The following is a 20,221-nucleotide window of genomic DNA, read 5'->3' as shown; positions in this document are numbered from 1 at the left end:
AATGGAAGGTCTTGGGGGGGGGGTCTATGTACAACAAGGATGGGGTGTTGAAATCTGAATACAAAAGCTATTCACTGTGGTGAAAAGAAATAAGACAAGTACATAATCAGGGGTCTGTCTAGGTTTTTCTGAGAGGTACCTATTTTGTGAAAATTTAGACATAATTTGTGAAAAATTAAAAATTATATTAAAAAATCAACACAAAAATATGGATTTATCGTTTCTTAAGGGATGCAAAAATGAAATTTTAAGAAAAAGTATTTTGTGAAGCTACCGTTTTTCCTAAAATTGAATTTGTGAAACTACCGTTTTTCCTAAAGTTGAATTTGTGAAGGTACCGCTAAACGGTAGTAAATTCGGCCTGGACAGACCCCTGATAATCAGCACTGAGTCTTCTCTTGTCAGAAAAAAAATGACAAAATATGATAAAATAAGATTTTTTACATTATTTGAAAACCAATAATAAATGGAGGGAATAAGGTTGAAATTAGAAAGAAAACGTTTTACAGAGGTTTATTGCTTCAGAGAATATCGCAACATTAAGAGGTGGATAACATTAATTCATATGCAAGTTCGTGCAGATCACGTAACATTATTGTAATAGAGGGAGTTATTGTTGTATTGGATATCGTAGTAGCGAGAGTTCACTGTATATATATATATTTGTCATAAATATACAATATGCGTCTAATTGTAATATTTTTTACTTGTATATTTAGTACCTAGTCAGTTCGGCTCAAATTTTTAAAAAGAAATTAGGCTCCATTTACCTAAGAAGGTTGGAAACCGCAGGCTTACTCTATTGAAAATAATCTTTCATTTAATTGTTTGAAAAAGGAAAAGTGTTGGTTTATTATACATTGAATAGTATATTAGGCACATTAATTTATAATAACAAACTGTAAAAAAAAAATAATAATAAATAAATAAACTTACAATATATCTGATTTTTGATCTAGCAATATTAATTTTGTTCTGGAATGGGTATACAGCTTTTAAATGTTGCTTAAAAGTTTGAGGTCGAACAAATACAGGGCTGAAAAAAAGAAAAATTATTCATCAATATTTATGTTTCTCTTTAGACACATAAAATGACCCTATTTAAAAAAATTAACATGTTTTATACTTACTTCGAAATTTTGTTTAATGCTAGAGCATGACAAATTTTAAGGAACACTAAAAAGAAAAGAAAGAGAAAATAAAAATGAGTGCAAATATCTAATGAAATAAAACCATATTTTTTCGCTTAATACTTAAGAAAATAAGTAATGCTAGAGCATGACAAATTTTAAGGAACACTAAAAAGAAAAGAAAGAGAAAATAAAAATTAGTGCAAATATCTAATGAAATAAAACCATATTTTTTCGCTTAATACTTAAGAAAATAAATAAATAACCTTTTTTAATAAAAAAAAGATAATTTGATAACTAGAATGAATTTCTAAATTAATAAATGAACACTTAAGTAGTACAATATTTAAATTTTAAAAAAAAAAACAGCTACTAAAATTAAGAAACATTACAACACATTAGAGTGATTCTACTCTAAATCTACCAATGATTGTACCTAACTTATTTCTGGTTCATTAGTTGGTATGGTAGAACTAGAAAAATGTTTAAAAATACCAAATTTCAGATTTTTTAACCATTTATGCATTTTTGAAAAATTTAAAAATTTATGAATGTCTTGCAATTTTATAACTTTAAACATCATTCTCTCAAAGACGTGGCAAGGAATTGCAATTACTATGAGTGTAAAAATTGCCAAAGCACCTACAAAAATGAAATTATCAATTTAGCAATTGCATAGAAAATTAGAGAAACATTCAATTTTTCATGTGATAAAAATATTACAGAAATAAAAAGAGATTTTTATATTTTTTTTAAAAAAAATAAGACATCATTTTTGGAGTTTTGGAAATTATTAATTAAGCGTACAATATTGTAAATACTACAAAGGTACATTTAAAAATGAATCACATTGATTCATTTAACAGTTAAGAAGAATTATACTAATTCCTCTAATTATAATGTATAAATCACTTAATTGCTAAAAATTGATTAATTAATTGAAAAACAAGTCATTCATAATTAATATGTAACTTTAAAAACATTATACTATGAATTGCTGAATAAGAATTACTGCAAAAAAACAATTTTTTATAATTTACTTTTTTTATTAAAAATAGCACTACATCAAAAAGAAATTCGGGAAGTAAGGAGCATTTTTTGTTCAAATTCTAAAAAAATAATTAGTAACTAATAAATAAAGAGTTTTAATTTATTTGGATATTTTAAAGAATTGAATTAGGATACAAAGCAGATACATACCCCATCCTGTCACGTAAGAATCATAACCAGATTCATGGGGAAATTTCTCAGATACTAAAATAAAAAATAAATTGAGCATAAATATATACAATGAAAGTACTTAGAATTATGTATCAAAAAATAAATATAATAAAAGAATACATAATATGTAATTTAATTTAAAGACAGACAAATCTTTGTGGATCAAAATTTGCATTATTTTGTATTTTGTTCACTTTTTTTATTTTACAGGGTGGCTACTAAGTAATATTACTGGTTTTGATTACTACAGATTTTTAGTCTAACTCAATATTGACAATATAATCAAGAAAAGTGACTTAACCATTTTTGTCAGGATTGCTCACAAGAACGTTTTTAATCATTTAAATAGAAAATGTTTTACGATAAGCATGTATTTATAAAAATATAAGTTAAAATAATTAACTAAAACTTTCAAAAATCATCACAAAGGATATGCATAAAACTCCACCAATATAAAATAATGAAAACCACTTACGATATTTATCAGAGTTAGTGTGTTTAACATCTGGCGAAAACAGCGTTGATAAACTGTCGTTAGGCCTAAAATAAAATAGAAAACGAATAAAGTTATAAAAAACAAAAACATTTTATGCAAATTTCATCCTTATAACAAAAATACACAAGTAATAAGAACATGCAAATTATTTCACAACATAAAATGATAAAGAAATATGACTTTTTAATAAAACATAATTTAGTAAGTAGAAAAGAGACAGTAAGAAAGACGGGATTGTACAGAGGAGAGACCCTGAAGCCATCCAGGTTTGAATCCCGACAATGGTCGGTCAATTTGCATACTGCTTTCTGTACAATACTAAAAAAAATATTCTATGATAGAAAGATCATGCGTTAGATTCACCTAATTTTTGGACCAACCGCTGAAAGTTTTCGTGTTTCTCATCTTCACATAATTTATCTAACACATTATAATTATTCTAAATTATGATTAATTTTCAGAAAGTTTTCTAGAAAGGAGAGCTGAATATTTGATTCTGGAGCTCTTTTGTTTTCTGGCTTGAGTTTAGTATTACAAAGCTAGGAAGTTGAACATTAATATAATCACAAATCTGATATTGATTGATTGCTTGACACTAGTGTTAAAATACAATTAGACAGAAACAGCTACATGCTGTGTCAAGCACAAAAGTTATCAGAAGTTAAATGCAATCAAATGAAATAGTGTCACAAATTAAATTTGGAGCAACAAAAATCAAAAAAATTGCTGAGGCATCTCAGGGTCTTGTACCATTTATGTACCTAAAGAAAATAAACACTAAGCAAAATTTAATTTGCTTTAAAACCAGTATTCTATGAAATCAATATTATCAAATATAATATGAGTGTTAATTACTGATTTGTACCAAAATTAAAAATTTTTAATAAACTTCTCTTATTTCTTATCTTATGAAGCAATATTTTCTAGAAGCTGATTTAATCGTTAACAAATTAAATAAGGAATAAACACAAACTTGCTTTTAATTTTTAAAATATACAATTATGTTTTTTAAACGGAAAGTTATCTTTTTTAATGAATATTTAATATTATTAAACACATTTCGGTTTGCAATTAACTTGATGAAAAACAAAACAAAAGTAAATACAGAAAAGGTTTAAATACGTTCACTTCAAAATGGGATTAGAAAATGTGTTGACAAGAATTTAAGAACAGTTAAAACAAAATGCAAATTCTACTTACGAATATTGCATCATTATCAATCATTTTGACTTTCAATTCATGGTTTTTTAATAAAAGAGGGAAAATACTATTTTTAATTATATTCATAACCAAGCACCACTTCTTGCAGATCAACAAGTTACCTTTAAAAAGGTAATGGCTGCCTCACAATACTTTAAGAAACTAAAAAATCCTCCTAAAAGTTTTCGTAATCACAGTAATATCATTAAAACCATGTAAGTTTGCATCACAATGTACTGGATAATGGAGTATTATTAAAAAACATTTTTACCCAACAGAAACAAAGCAAATGAGTAAGTGAAATTTTAGAGGGTTGTAAACTCACTTTTTGAACATCTCGAATAAGTCAAATAAACCAGATTGTGTTGAAATTTCTTTAAACTTGTAGAACTGAAAACAGAACAATAATTAATAAAAGAGTAAAATCTAAATAATACATCAAATTAGTAAGTTTCTAACAAAAAATTTCCAAACATACTTTTTTTACATGCAACCAAATATGTCTTGTGTCAAAAATCAGAGGAAACAAACCATGCAATTCTTGCTTGAATTCCTTATAAGTATCTAAAATTAATCATATATTTATTAAGGATATTCATCAAAAACAGCGCGTATAGAGTTAAGTAAAAGGCATCTAATAAATAGAAGATTTAACTTCAACAGATCAAAATTATACACTGTTAAAAATTAAGAGAATATGCATTGAATTTGCTGCATTTTCTGAAAAAATTTGAAACAAGGATGTAAATCTTGAGTGTGGAATATGTAAATGCATACAAACGTGTGGGCGGAGCAAGAAAAGGAATAGACTTTATAAGTGCTCATGGTGAAGTTTGCATTTTGTGCCCTCTCACATTTTGCTAAATTTCTTGGAGTTTTAAGTAAAAATCTTAACTGACTCTTTTGATTTAATTTCAAACAACAAAAAGTAACCACTAACATTTAAATGATGGAATGAGGTGGAGAATAGTGAGGAGATTTGAAGCAGAACAGTAAGATGTCCAGATTGGTAGAGAATTCAATTTAATGCCCAGCGATTTGTGCAAATTATGGAAATAATTTCAGGATTCTGGATCTATAAAGAGAAAACCTGACCAAGGTCGACCACAAGCCACAATGGCGGGTATTTGTCAACTAATATGAATTGTATCAAGAATGCTGCAGCTACTCAGTTCCTCTTGTGACCACAGGAAACCGAATTTAAAGCATGACTATTTCCAGAAAGCTTCATGAGAAACGGCTGTTTACATCCCGCTGCTAACAGAAGAGTTCATTTAGTACAGTGCAGAGATCATATAAATTGGAGAAAGGATCAAAAGTCAAATGTTCCTTCAAGGATGAGCTCCACTTCAGCCTGATTATTGACTCTAGACGCACTTTTATATGGACAGAACCAGGGATCCCATGTCTTTGACTTTTGTGACTGGTGTGAGGCTTATGGCTGAGATTTTGAAGCCCTATATTTGCCTTTATGTGGGTGAATAGGGCCCAAATTTCATTTTAATGGATGAGAATGTAAAACCACACAGAGCATTTCTGGTCAACCATTTTCAGGAAAAGGGAGATATTTCCTGGTTGGATTAGACAACCAGATCTCCAGACCTCGACCTTATAGACTATGCTTAAGATGCTGTGGGGAGGGCAATTGCAACACGCAACCTCCCTCCGAGAACAATCCAGTGTCTAAAAACGGTGCTACTGAACGAATGGGACAAAATGCCACAGGAACTCATAAGCTGCTTTATTTCTAGTATAAAATTACAGCATGAGGCCTATATATGTGTACAAGGGGGCCATGTTGCATATTTAACCATTTTTCAAATTCAATTCTATAACCACTTTTGGATAACGTCCAATTCTGATGAGTGTTATGCATGATCATATGCGTCCATTATAACTGTTGAATGGTTATTATTTTTGAATAAATTAACCTATACTGAAACCAAATTTTATTAAAATCTGCCAAATAGTTCTGGAGATAATAAATGAAATATAAAATTTCTTTTAATATTGAACACCAGAGTACAATACACAATATTGTGATTTTAATAACAAATAGAGGAAATACAATCATATGCACATAAAATATTATTTATTACGAAATAAGAACAATATCAATGAAAAAAATAATTTAGCTAAGATAAAAAAAATGCAATCAATTTATTTTAATGTTCATTAAAAACAGAGAGAAAATTACTTGTTAGGTTCAAAATATATATTATAAAGCACAAATGCCCAAACAAATATTTTGCAAAGAACAAAACAATAATTCAACAGTTTAAATGTTTTAACACATTTTTAAGCATACAAAAAGCAAAATTATTATTTTCACAAACAAATAGCTTAAGTAGTTTAAATAATCATTTTATTTCTTTGACATTCATAAATTATTAAATCTTGATAAAAAATTGCGATTTGCAAATTCCTTCTTTTAGACAATTATTTATTTAAACAAATTATTTCCCTGGAGAATTCATAAATGCTGCCTGAACTCAAAGAATTTTTGATTTTGAAAAATATATTAGGTAATTCATTGAATCCTGTTTTTAATACAAGAAAAAAAATTTAAGAAAATCAATTAAAAATTTAGAAAAAAATCAATTAAAAATTTAGAAGAAAATGCATAACTAAAAATACTTTAAAAAAATCAATTAAAATCTGTGAAAATAAAGTTATTTAGGACTTACTTGGAAGAGGCTTGTAGAAATTGTGAAAGAGGAGTAATAAATCCATAAGAAGATTATGCCCAATCATAGGCTAAATTTTAAAAAAAAGGTTTGTTAAAAAAAAGAAATATATATTCTTTCAAAAGAAATGAATAATAAGTACAAATATTGCATTTAAGAAAAACATTTACTACAAATCTTTTTTTTAAAACTGGTATTTAATCAACAGAAAAAATAAAATTTTACCAGAAATATTTCAGTTCCCCCCCCCCCTTTTTTTTTAGTGCTGAGTACCTATCTTTAAATATTTTCAGTGCCATTTTAAGTTCTTCTGTTTATTTAAATATTAAAAAAAACGCTTCAGTTTGACAATCAGATTATGTTTTGAGATATGACTAAATAAAGGGAAAACATACAATTTAACAAACAACAGTTTGTTTTGTGATTATATAAAAATATCTAATATATGTAGGACTTATGTAATAAATGAAATGTTAAGTGTTGTATTTTTTTACATCTAATCCCATAGTTTCAAACAAGTTATGGCTTGCTGCAGGTAAAAAATATTATTATTATTATTTATTAACAGTTTAAACAAGTTGTTATTTAATGAAAATACATGTTTAGCAACTGATTCTCAAATATATCTACACCTAACAAAAGGATTCTCTCAAGCAACTACAAACAATGATAACAAACCAACTTCAAAAAACAATAATACTTAAGATTATAATGATACTTAAAACGATGACAATTAACTAAGCTAAGTTTTTTCTGACAAGCTTTTTAAAAAAGATATTCTTAAAGCCAAACAAGTAAATTTCATGTAAATGAGGAATCAATATTATCACACAAACAATCCTATAACAAAAAATATCTATATTTCATACTAAATAATAATGTAGTAATTAAAATTCAATTTTATTATTAATTTAATTAACTTACTTTATTACATGACTTTAAATGCTTCAAGACTTTAGAAAAGCCAATATAATGTTCTATGAGACTAAAAAAATGTTTTATGGTCAGAACCAAAATAATAACTGAATTGAAGACATTTTTGTTTAAATAAGAACTATTTACTTACTTTTCTTTCTCAGCTTCATAATTTAAAACAAATTCATTATTTTCCTTAGTACACTTTTCAACAATTATCTAAAAAAAAATTATGAAATCAAGCACTTGTTTACCACTTTAATTTTTTTTTATAAGTTTGCATTAGAATAAATAAACAGCAGCACAATGTTACAAATAAAAAATTCATTAACTTTCCCAATGAAAAGAAATGTTTATATATATATAAAATAGTTAATTGTTTTTGTCATTCATTGTTAATAAAAAAATAAAATTTTTACATAAAATGCAGATGGTTTATTAATATAACTCTTATGTATGTTAAAATATACATTTCACAATACATGATTTATTTTATTTACACTTTTCGCTTTAGTGGATTTTTTTAGTATCCAAATTATTCTTGGTACACATCAATTCAGATAATAAAAGATCTGTTGTATTTCTAAAAAACCTATTATTAAAACCTATTTTACAAGGTTTACGTACGCTATAAGCCGTAAAAGATTTTTCTTTAATTAAACGAACAATTAAAGACTGAAAATGCAACAACAGTTTAAAAAACTTCGCAACTGTCCATAAAAATAATTTTATGTTAAAGAATTGGAAATTTAATTTTAAAAAAAAACTTTTATATAATATGATCTATCAAATTTAAGCAAAAAGTAAAACAGTTTCAATGGGAGTATCTTATAATTCTCTACTATACTATATTATATTCTCTGCTATACTATTTAAACATTCACTGCTATACTTTTTTTAAAAGTTTATGCTTTTTACTAAAAAAAATTATGCTCTTTACTAAATGATTTCGTTTTCATTTAAAAATATTAAATAAACCATATCAATGTCTTTATCAAAACTTTAATTTTAGCAATAAGTGAATTATTTTGAAAATTATGGAAGCTTCAAGATGAAAGTATTTAAAAATTAAATATCAAGGGAACTTGCTGCCATACTGGAAATTAGATAACGCCTAAAAGTTTACACAAACAATTCAAAGAGTATTTTCTGGTTTGTCTGAAATAATTAGCAGATGAACATTTTCATCACTTTCTCCTTTAAATAATAATTTAGGATATCTTTTAATTTGAAGAATTGATCTAAAAAGAGCCTAAAAAAAAGAAGTGAGGTTATAATTTTGTGATGCAGTATTTTAAACAGTTTTGCTACACACAAATGATGACAATAAACATACAACAAATATAATCAAAATATCAATTAAATAAACAAAACTATAAAGTAAAATAACATATCACGCAACAAATAAAAATTCAATAAAACCAAAAACTAACATTATCATACCTTATCATTTTCGGAATAAATTTTCAAAGTAGGATACTTCCGCCTTAATTCACTAATTTGAAAATACTCATGGTAAACTGAAAAAAAAATGCTTGAGAATTTATTGGTAAATTAAAATGTAAAAATTACATGGTATAATGTGGATATTTAAAATGGTAAAAAATATAAAAATGTAAATAGATTTTCTAGAGTCAAATATTTGTTTTTCATTCGATGCATGTACTGATCAAAATACATCTTGATTTAAAAAAAAAAAAAGTTCATGACATTGTCATTGTTTCAGAAAATTTTTACGATATATACTTCTTACCGAAATTCACTTATATAAATCTGAAAGATTAACAGAAGTTCTTATTTCTTTTCAATTTTTTGGAAGACGAACATGACCACATAGTCTGCCTTTATTTCTAAAAAAATTGATTAATTTAATAAAAGGACTCAATATTAATATTTATATAAATTAATCAAGAAAATTTTTAATTATCATACAATTACTGTATTGTTGTAACCACAATTGCTTTTCTACATCATTCATTTTTTAAAAACATCTTGCATTTATTTCCAGAATTTTGTAAAATAGAAATCGTATGAGGGTTACCATTTGTTTATTCAGGAGACATTCAATGTGTCTATGTACCTGAAAGCTGTAGAGCCGAATCTGGAATTTAACCAGGCACAATATAAGGAAATGCTATTGTATTTCCTTTTATAAATTGGATTTAAAAATTCAGGGTATTTAAAATTGCATGTAATGAATACTGAAATAGTACTGAATATATTTAATCATATACTTAATGTTTACTGATTAGACCTGACATTCAAATGATACTGAAATAAAATATTTGAATATAATTTGAAATAGGAAAAGTGAATGAAAATTTTTAAAAAGTTTCTAAATTTAATAAAATATATAGGCATTACTTACTTGTCTCCCTATCAAGAACTAATCTGTTTGCCTTTTCAGTTTCTTGACTGATATTATTGCTTGGTTTTAATTTAAGAAAACTATTTATCAGCATATCTAGTTCTATTTTTGATTTTGATGCCATTAATCTAAAAATATATGTATACATGTAAGTTACAACAAATCATATTTTTAAAAAATATACTATATAGCTAAAAAAGTTACTTTATTTAAATTTTTTTAATACAAATTTTTGTAATATTATTATAATTATATCGATTTTGCTTAGTAAAATTCAGATTTTGTAGAGAAAAGTAAAGGTCTTCGGGACGAAAGAAATATTTTTGAAATTTAATACACATCAAAATTTAAATGTTATTTTTTCCAATTGTGGTTTTACTTACTTCTGAATTGAATGCTGAATTAAATGGTACAAGATCAGAGTGGATCATACTTTGCCAAATGAAAATGGTAATATGTATAGCAAATAAGCTGATCAAATGATGCGGTAAAATAAAGCTGCTTTTTTAAAAAATAAACAGAAAAAAGGGGAAATAATTACTAGTCTTCAGATCTTCATACTGAAAAATTCATGATATTAAACAAAGTCTATATATAATAAACTCACTACGAGTTTTATAAAAATTTCTAGAAATGAAATAATTTTCTAAAATAGATAAAATCTTAATTTTTTTAAATATTTAATTTAAATTTTTAAAAAAAGCTTGTCCGAAAAATTTATTAAAAATGTTCATTAAAATATCATTAATGATAATAATTGATAATATCACTAAATTAATTTGTATAAGATATGATTAATTACATAACAAAGACTCAGAATAGATTGAAACATGCTTGCAATAAAGTTATGTGTGATTTTTATGAGCTAATACCTAAAGAATTTCCAGAATGAACAGAAAATTTCTGTGATTCCAGTTTTCCTTTGTTTCCAGTGAAAATAGTCACACAGTATAAATGCAAGTAATAAAGTTTAAAAAAATTTGACAAGAAATTATTCAAATACTTACTTCATATGACTGTAACTGATTGTATTTTCTTCGATTTGTTTCCGGATTTCAATTTCCTCCACTTCATTGAGATATGGAATCCCTTCTTTAATAAACTACAAATATATACAATCGTAGAAAGGTTTATCGAAACATAAATGTTTAAATCAAATTTAAATTGAAAAGAAAAATTAAGATACAGATATTGAAAATTTGCAATCCATGCTCAGAGATGCTAATATTCAAAACTAACTATCAGTAATCAAAAGTAAAATAACACAGAAATATACTGTATAAAATATTAATCATACATTTATTATTCAATCTCAAGATAATAATCTTGAATCGGAAATCATAATAATTACAGACAAATCATAATAGTTGGCTCCTCTGTGCACTTATGGAATCATAAAAACTACTTATTTTACGAATTTTTCTAGATTAGATTTATTGAGAAATACTCATTTTATATGGTGTCTACAAGAGCTAGGTGGCGCAAGGTAATGAAAAAATTTGAACAAACCTAATTTATACAAATGAATACAAGTGAAAATTTTTTTATTCACATAATGTTTTTTCTGTATTTCTTTGAGCAAATAATGCTACTTCAAAATTTATATTTCCCTATGCCAACATGGACATCAATAAAAAAACTCATTAATAAATATAGCACATACAACATATTTACATAAAGTAATGGAGAAATGTCCATTTACTAACAGTTGTTGTACTTCAACAACATTATTTATAATCATTAATAGTTTTTTTATTGATTTATTCAATTTACATTTTCTATTTTATTAATTTATTACTTAATTAAATATACGGTAATGTATACCAGCCGTCTTTGGTGACCATGTTGATCACCCACTTAAACTTGTTGCTTACGGACCCCTCACTGAATTGTCTAGCATTTTAGCAAGATGATGCTTAAATAATTAATAAAATAAAAACTACAAAATTGAATTTTAAACTTCACAATACAATTGAATGTACTTCCAAGAAAATTTTTTTAAATTATATTGGCCAGAGTTTCAATTTGAATTAAACAACAAAATAGCAACTGAAATATATTTGAAACGATGCAGCAGAAATATAGTTACTGCTTAATTTAATGCCCAGGATTCTAAAAAATACTTTGATACAATTGTCTTCTTTGTGTAAAATTTAGAATTCTTTTCCTTCTAGTAAGACTTCAAGCTTATCTCAGTTATTTTTTAAATCAGTTCAACAAAAGCTAGTTATATGATATAAAATCTTACACAACTGACCATGTTAATTTAGTTTCATAAAAAATATTACTATTTAAAAATGTCATTGAAGCTACTGTACTACTATATACACTACTACTATTTGCATATTATTACTACTTTTTAAAAGTTTAGTTAAAAAATACATAGAAAGATGTTAGTACAATAATTTACAGAAAATCTATCATGGAGTAACAAAATACAATAGTAAAATCTTTTTAAATCCTCTATTAATATATTTCAACAACTGTAAGTTTGGCATTGAAAGCAGAGTAAGTGTGCTTTGAAACTGATTATAATAATTGATACCAGTTTAGGCAGAAAACTTTTTTTACATGAAAACTTATATTTCAAATTTGTATTTTTTTATGTAAATTCTCAAAGTTACAGTACATATTTCTAAACATATCTTTATATATTTCTAATCTTTATATATTTCTAATCTTTATATCTTTACATATTTCTTAAGTCAGAAGATTTCTTAATAAATGTAAAATAAAAATTAACTTTAATAAAAATTAGGAATTATGATAACAACAATAACAGGGCTAGTCAAACAATATTCTTAGATAGTGATAAATTATAACAGGGATCATTAGAAATATTTGTCATCACTCTTAAAATTAATTTGAATGATAGCAATTTGAGTTTGAGAATAAAGACAGTTCTACAATGACTGAAACATGTTTCAAATTTGCAACAAGATAGGAAAAAAATTCAACTAATTACCTTATTAAAATCAAAGTCATATTGGCAAAGGAAATCTAAGCATGATGCCTATAGAAAAAAAAATAAACACTATAATTAAAAAATCTGGAAATATTATAGATAAAAAAACGTTGTTACTATGATCGACAATCTAGATATAAATTGAAATAATTTAATATTTACCTAACACAACTATTTTAGCTATAATATCAGACCCTAGATATTTGCTCGGTACTCATACCTGAACAAAATCAATATTTGTTAATCCCTTAACGATCGGTTAATTTATCAAGAAAAGGTCATAAAAGTGCCTATTTTTTTGGCTTTTGTATTTGTATTACGTATTTGATTAGTGCTGCAACTAGTTTAAAATAAACTAACTATCCACAATTACCTTAAAAATATCCTGGTACTGTCATCAGGTGCGTAAAATGAGAAATAAAATGTTTTCCGGGCAAAAAGAAATGAATTAGTTTTATTCTTATTGGCGCGTTACTACTGAACACTCCAGCCCGTCAATATCACGGGAGCAAGAAATAGCAGGCGAAATTTCCCCCCGTCATTTTCAGGAGAGCAAGAAGGAAGGGGTTAACACAAAAGTTTAAAAATTTCTGTATCAAATTGACTGATTGTTAATTGATATTGACGGTTTTCCCTAAACTTATTACCGTAGTGATACATTATTCATCTAAAAGAAGTGAAATAAGCAAACAAACTATATTTAGTAGGATTAGATTGCTTGAACCAAACCAAAGCAATGAAGGTGACTGTTTCCTTTTCATCCAATTTAAATATGGCAGCTAATAAGAATTTTTTAGTGTTCATCATTCAGTGTTTTTTTGCTTGTATTTTTTATTTCATTGAGTCGTAATGAGATAAGTGATGACTACAAAGATAAGTGATGACTAGCACTTTACCACAGCTTAACGTATAATAATTGCCCTCATTACTTAACATGCATACTTAAAAAGGCACTTTTTACGAAGAAAAAATCCAGAAAAGTTACTTTTTAACAAATTAAATTGTTTTAAAGAATAACTTTTAAATAATCTAATGCAATCTGCTAATAGCAAAATTAATGAACTAATATGTGCTGTGAAACAACATTTAAATTATGGTTTATTAGTTAATTTAAAACACATTTTCAGACATAAATAATTATTTATTTACCTATTTTTTTATCAGAAATACTAGATTATTTTATAATAGAGCACATAATAAAGTATTATCAGTGTTATTTATAAATGATCATAAATTTCAAATAAAAAAAAAATTTAACACATCTTTCATTTTTCAGCTTCAAGGAACAGTATAAATTGAACAAAAATAAAAGAGAACACAAAATAGATTATTTATAAAATTAATTTAAAAAAACTTTTTCTTTATTTTAAAATTTTTTCAAAGAACATAAGACATCAAAGTTTTTTTTAATGCATACTTTTTTACTTGTGATCTTTTAAATTAGCATGCAAAATTCATTTGTATACTGAATACATTTTGCATCATGCAAAATGTATAGAGTATACAAAGATATTATGATATATTGAATATAATTTCATATAAATAATATACAAACCTGACACATAAATCTTCGATCAATGCTACCACACATGTAAGGTCTTATGTAAAATACATAAGTTTCCACCAAGTATCTAAATACAAAAGTATAAAACGGAAATTAACAATTCAATTTTTAAAAAACAGATCTTAGAATAATATGCAAAAACAAAGTAATTAAACTAAAAGAGAATTGAGATTAAAAATGGAATATAAAGGTCAATCAAGTTTTTAAAACATTTTATTAATATAATGGTGCAAATATGCCTATAAAAAAGATCTATTTACAAAAAAAGTTATCTTAATTTCTGTTTTATATTCTTCTAACATATTCATTCCTCCCTCAATCAAATTATTGTTCAAAATTACAGAAACAAATTCAATATTTGGTTACTAATAGTTACAAAAGAAATAAGAATGCACATTGATATTATAATTATAAACAATCAGTCCTTCTTTCACATACCGTAATATCTCAATTGTTTTTATGGTAATTATTCTATTATACAATATCAAAAAAAAGTATAATAGAACAATAAAAACTAAAACTATTTAAATGGATGCACTATAGAGAATTTCTAAATTTATAAATTCAAAATGGCACACTTTCATAATCTAATAAATAATGAACTTATTTTTTGTATTATTTAATTCACTAATTTTAAAATAAATTTCATGTTAAGGTTTGAAATAAGTGTAATTTACAGGTTTTTACTTGTTTCTTTATGTTAAGATATTACTTTATTTCCACTTACTTTAATGATAAAAACAATATAGGGAAAATAATTAAATTACAAATTCTCATTCATAACAAACACACAAAATTATAGAATATTTATATTTAAGTAAAGTCTTACATGTTTTCCTCCCCATCTTTTTTAAACGTCGATAGACCTAATGAAACAATGGAAAGAAAATTAAGAATTCATGAGATGATCATCTATATTATTTACATTAATAGAAGCAAAACTAAATGAAACGAAAGTGCTATAATCCACATTCACAAATAATGAAAATATTTCTATCAAAATATACCTGCTTTTATTTTTATTTTATTTTTTGGAGAAGATGAAATGGAGCAACTTATAATTTTTATTTATAAAGTTTTTGTTAAATTTGGTACTTTAACAGCATGCAATTTGTATCAAAACCTAGACATGAATATTGATCAAGCAAAAATGTACGAGCTAAAAACCATGATTCAAGATAAGAATAAGATTTTAAACTGTTCCCCTTAATTTTCTACAGAGCTTGAAATTGCTAGTTACCATTTTTCCCAGGAAAGTACAACTATGCAAATATTGATTTTAATACTTTAATTTAAAATTCTTGAAGAAAAATGAAGCAAAAAATATGGGCACAGTGGAGTTTCAAATTAGTATTTAAGCAAAGAGTCTTAATAACCTTAATAGTGGTTGGTTTGAAACAAATCACTAATAAAGTCAATAAGAGTAACAGAAGAATCATGTAAAATCAGTTTTATTTAAGGAGGAAACTTAAAAGCAACTCTGACCCAAAGGCAAATACATTTCTGTCTCACTAGACAATTAAAATTTTCCTTTTTAATTGCTTTTCCTGATATCAATTAATGATTTATCAGCATTAAGAATTGCTTTAGTTTCTTCTCACTTAAAATATTTACTTCGGACCTTCAGTTCTCCACACAGTTTTCTTGCTTAATTTCTTTTCAAGAATAATAGAGATAGATAAAAATTTACTTGTGGAAAGTCCTGTATCAAAATTTTATTAGGATTTTTTTTTTTTTTTTGTAATTAAACTTAAATTAACCGGGTAACAACAACAAAAAAAACAATTTAACTGTTAATCAATAATAATTTAACGTTTTAATTCTACAATTCTTGTTATATACACAAGAACCAATTTCTATGCCATTATTAGGAGGAGGAACTTTGCTTACCAAGGAAATCTGCATACAGACAAAAATAAAAGCTAAAAGATATGCTAATACTATTAATTTAATTTACGCAACTTTGAGGACTGTTTTTATATATTTTAAATATAATAAGAGAATACTTTATAAGCCATTATAGTAGTTCAATACTATAAAAATAATCAGCTTGAATGTTTGATTAGGACACCTCTAAAAACTGATAGGATTATTACAAAAAAAAAAAAATGAACATTTATACTCTGCTGAAAATCAAGAAGTGATCATTTTGATACAGGATATAAGCATTTATCTGCTAGTTGATAGATAGTTCTACTTCATTTAATTACCAATTCATACTGCTATACATACAGTCAATTTAAAATAAATAAACCAAAAGTAAAATAGGCCAGAATAATAGTCTTTTTTTTAGACTGGAATAATAGTCTTTTTAAAGTATATATTGTTTCAAGATTTAAAATTATATTAACAAGCACATAAGTTGTTGTTTTTTTTTTTCAAATTTCTTAGGAATAATATTTCTGTTTGTGTAAGCAAAATTAATATTAAATTTAAGAACTAGAAATGTAAAACTCCATAAAAGCCATGAAATTTTATACTCCAGCATACATACCAATCTGGCATGGTAAAAAAGATGAAGCTCTTGCTTTCAGCTTCTGGTATCGATTTTCCATGCTATCAAACAAGCTTTAAAAAAAAAAGCAAAAAAAGTTAGTAGGTAAAAATAAATAAATCTAATAAAATCTATCTTATCTTATATCTAAATCAAATATATTTAACAAACTATTGTTCCTAATTTGAAACTGTTTATAAAATGAAAAAACCACAAATTGTATACCTTGCTTCATTTGTAGCACCTAAATATAGACCAGTGAATTCTGCATCAATAGCTAAAAAAGAATAACATGTTTAATTTCAATTTCTTCCTTTCATACGGTACCAACAAACAAAAAAATACATCTCCAATTACATGCTTTAGTACTCCAAACCAAATTTAATGATGTATCCCCATTAAATCATAAAACATTCCTATACCAAAGTTATTAATCTTTTAAAATTAGTTTCTTAATATTCTGATCTTACTGATCTTCTCGCGTTGATAATTTTTTAATGCGAGAAAAGAAAAAAATAAGCGAGATTTTCGCGTTCTCGCGCTGTAGTGAAAACACTGATTATAACCTCAATTATTTCCATTTCCTCATACAAAATCAAAAATATTTAGTACATTACTTTGCTTCCATTATTGATAAAATTCTTTCCAAGGATTTTATCGATAAAAATAAGCAATTATTGCAGTTTATTTTGTGGCCAATAATTAAACAGCTTTATAAAATAAAAAAAATTTAAAAATCAGATTTACACATTACAAGATAAAACAAAATTAGTTTCAAATAATGCAATAAGGAACCATCCATACATGATATTAAACTTTTTTCCAATACTTTGACCTCTCATCTTTTTTATCACAAAATGTCACACTAAACCATAACTCCTATCTTTGCTTGTCACATGTCATGTTCAATGGTCTGAAGTAGCAAAGTTTCCTTAGTAGTTTGTAGTGTAGCGTGCTACTTTTAAAAAAAATAGTACAATGTAGTGTGTTATAAATAAACAGTAGTTTGTAGCAATTCCTAGCAACTACTTTTACAGATTTCTACTTCTACATTTGTTTAGTAAAGAAACAAAGTTTGCAACTAATTTTTCAAATCTGATAGGTACAAGTCTTCGCAGTTCATCAATGGATGCAATGAGAATGGCCCTTATGACCGAGTGTTAATAAGAATTAAGCATTAGTAATATTAAAACAAGCTGTTAGGAATAATAGCTAAGTTATTAGTTTCGTCACTTTTTAAATGCAAGAGTACACTCATGAATCATTGATCTTATTTAAAAGGAAAGGAACATATTTTCGTGTAATTTTTGGTGTACTTTATTTCTTAGAAGGAAATAGAAAAGCATTAAACACTTAACAAAATTGAAAAATATTTGGTAATTTTCTAACGCTTCTTAAATTAAATATTTTCTAGCATAAAAAGTTGAGGGTTAAAAAAACAATTTGTAAAAAATGGTTTGAATAACTAACTAACTGGTTATGATGATCAATAAATATTTCTTATTTCCTTACGGATTGACCAATTTTTTATTCAAAATCATTTTGGACATGGGTGTAAATTAAGTTCTCTAACAAAGTTAGACACCTTAAAAAGCGAAGGGACTACATCTTGAAAATTGTTAGCCGTCACCACATTTAAAGAAAAAAAAGTAGTTAAAACATTTGTTATAAAGTAGTTATAGTTAACTACAAATATAATGTAGTTTCTCTGACCACTGGTCGTGTTATAATCTATAAACAAATGCTAGCAATTAAAAAACAAAATGCACATCATAGATCATACTTAAAATTTCATTTTTAAATTTTAACAATATGTTTTTATGACACATGTTCTGATGACATCTTATAAATATTATTGATTAAATTTGATGATTTTAAAAATATTTTTCTACCAAAATATTTAATGTCATACTTTTTGTCACCAAACCCATATACACATCTCTGAGGTATGAATCAACATAGAGTTTTATAAAAAATTTAAAAGAATCCTAGATTTTCAAACTAATTTTGCCAAAATGAGGTGGCAACAAAGAGTTAAACAATGCGTGCAGAAAGTTTTTTAATTGAGATATTGTGCCAACAGAAAGGTTTTCATTTTATCTAAGTCTACTTGTCAACCCATCCTTCTCTCTTTTTACAATTTCTTGTAACTTTTCCTTGCACCCTCTCTCTAAGCTTAATATAATTTATAGACTGTTCCTAAGACTAAGTTATTTATAATTAATAATAAAGATAAGAAATTATTAAAAATAAAACAAACCATTTTTAAATCATATGATCACAAATAAGAACTTACCAATAAAACTAGATTCATCAATTGCATTTTTAATTTGTGGTAACAACTCCTTAAAATTAGAATTAGTAACTTCAACCATAACTATAAAAAGAATAAAACAATAAGACATAAATGAAAGCACTGAAAATTTCAATGAAAGTGTATTATAGAATGGACAAAGCTATATATGTTAGAACTAGCATATTTTCAAAGCTGTATTGTAAAAAAAGAAGAAACAAACTTATGACTCCTGTAATTAAAAAAAAAAGAATACCAAAATTTGATAAAACTTTAGTCACAATGCCAAACATATAATTTTCGTAGTTCAAAAACGAAAAATAACATAAAATAAAAGAAAATTTTCGAATATTTTATTTTTAACACTTCCAACATTTTACTAACAATAAGTTAATGAAAAGGGTCTTTCAATGCTTATTTTATTATTAGTCAAAACAATAATTGAAATTTCACCATTTTAATTATAGTTTGCAATTTTGTATGTATTTGTTAAATTCAAAGAAAGATATAAATGATTAACTTAGATAACAGTAAATAAATAGAAAATATGAAGTAACGAAATTACTTCGTTATTAAATAACTGTACATAACGCAATTTTCAAGTACTATAAATAGATAGTAAAGCATAAAAACATTCCAGTATTTAATTTGTTACCGGCTAGTTTTAAGGACTTGAAATCATCAAAAATGCTAATAAAAACTAGTAAAAATTATCACAGTTTAAAAGTATAAAAATGTAAAAATTCACAGACGAAAAAAATCGGTGAATTTTTAAAAAAATTCTTTTTTTATTTTTTGATATTTGATTTCGAGTTATGTTTGTTTACAAATAGAAACTAACACATGTCTAATATGTTGCCATTCTGAAAAATACTTGGAGAAAAATGA

General features: G+C 25.5%; 1 protein-coding gene across 2 annotated transcripts in view; it reads right to left on the bottom strand.

Moving 5' to 3' along the window:
* The window catches only part of LOC107437414 (pre-piRNA 3'-exonuclease trimmer), a 54,349-nt gene extending 34,151 nt beyond the window's left edge, over positions 1–20,198 (bottom strand). For both annotated transcript variants that reach the window (XM_043043152.3, XM_087156954.1), the window contains exons 1-19: positions 19,989–20,198; positions 19,337–19,417; positions 17,266–17,317; positions 17,041–17,114; positions 15,376–15,412; positions 14,538–14,613; positions 12,983–13,030; positions 11,025–11,119; positions 10,018–10,145; positions 9,093–9,169; positions 7,801–7,868; positions 7,659–7,719; positions 6,735–6,804; positions 4,526–4,611; positions 4,373–4,437; positions 2,827–2,891; positions 2,331–2,384; positions 1,131–1,176; positions 937–1,036 (exon numbers count right to left, since the gene is read on the bottom strand). In XM_043043152.3, coding sequence (XP_042899086.2) covers positions 937–1,036; positions 1,131–1,176; positions 2,331–2,384; positions 2,827–2,891; positions 4,373–4,437; positions 4,526–4,611; positions 6,735–6,804; positions 7,659–7,719; positions 7,801–7,868; positions 9,093–9,169; positions 10,018–10,145; positions 11,025–11,119; positions 12,983–13,030; positions 14,538–14,613; positions 15,376–15,412; positions 17,041–17,114; positions 17,266–17,317; positions 19,337–19,415 — 1,281 coding nt within the window. In that variant the 5' untranslated portion in view covers positions 19,416–19,417; positions 19,989–20,198. The remainder of the gene's footprint in view (positions 1–936; positions 1,037–1,130; positions 1,177–2,330; positions 2,385–2,826; positions 2,892–4,372; positions 4,438–4,525; positions 4,612–6,734; positions 6,805–7,658; positions 7,720–7,800; positions 7,869–9,092; positions 9,170–10,017; positions 10,146–11,024; positions 11,120–12,982; positions 13,031–14,537; positions 14,614–15,375; positions 15,413–17,040; positions 17,115–17,265; positions 17,318–19,336; positions 19,418–19,988) is intronic.
* Between the last annotated feature and the right edge of the window lie 23 nt (positions 20,199–20,221).

The sequence above is a fragment of the Parasteatoda tepidariorum genome, chromosome 2 (genome assembly GCF_982258835.1).
Source record: "Parasteatoda tepidariorum strain Cologne lab strain chromosome 2, Ptep-v5.0, whole genome shotgun sequence".
Taxonomy (NCBI): Eukaryota; Metazoa; Arthropoda; class Arachnida; order Araneae; family Theridiidae; genus Parasteatoda; species Parasteatoda tepidariorum.
Note: the sequence above shows the minus strand (reverse complement) of the source record. Positions and strands in the feature narration are given on the sequence as shown.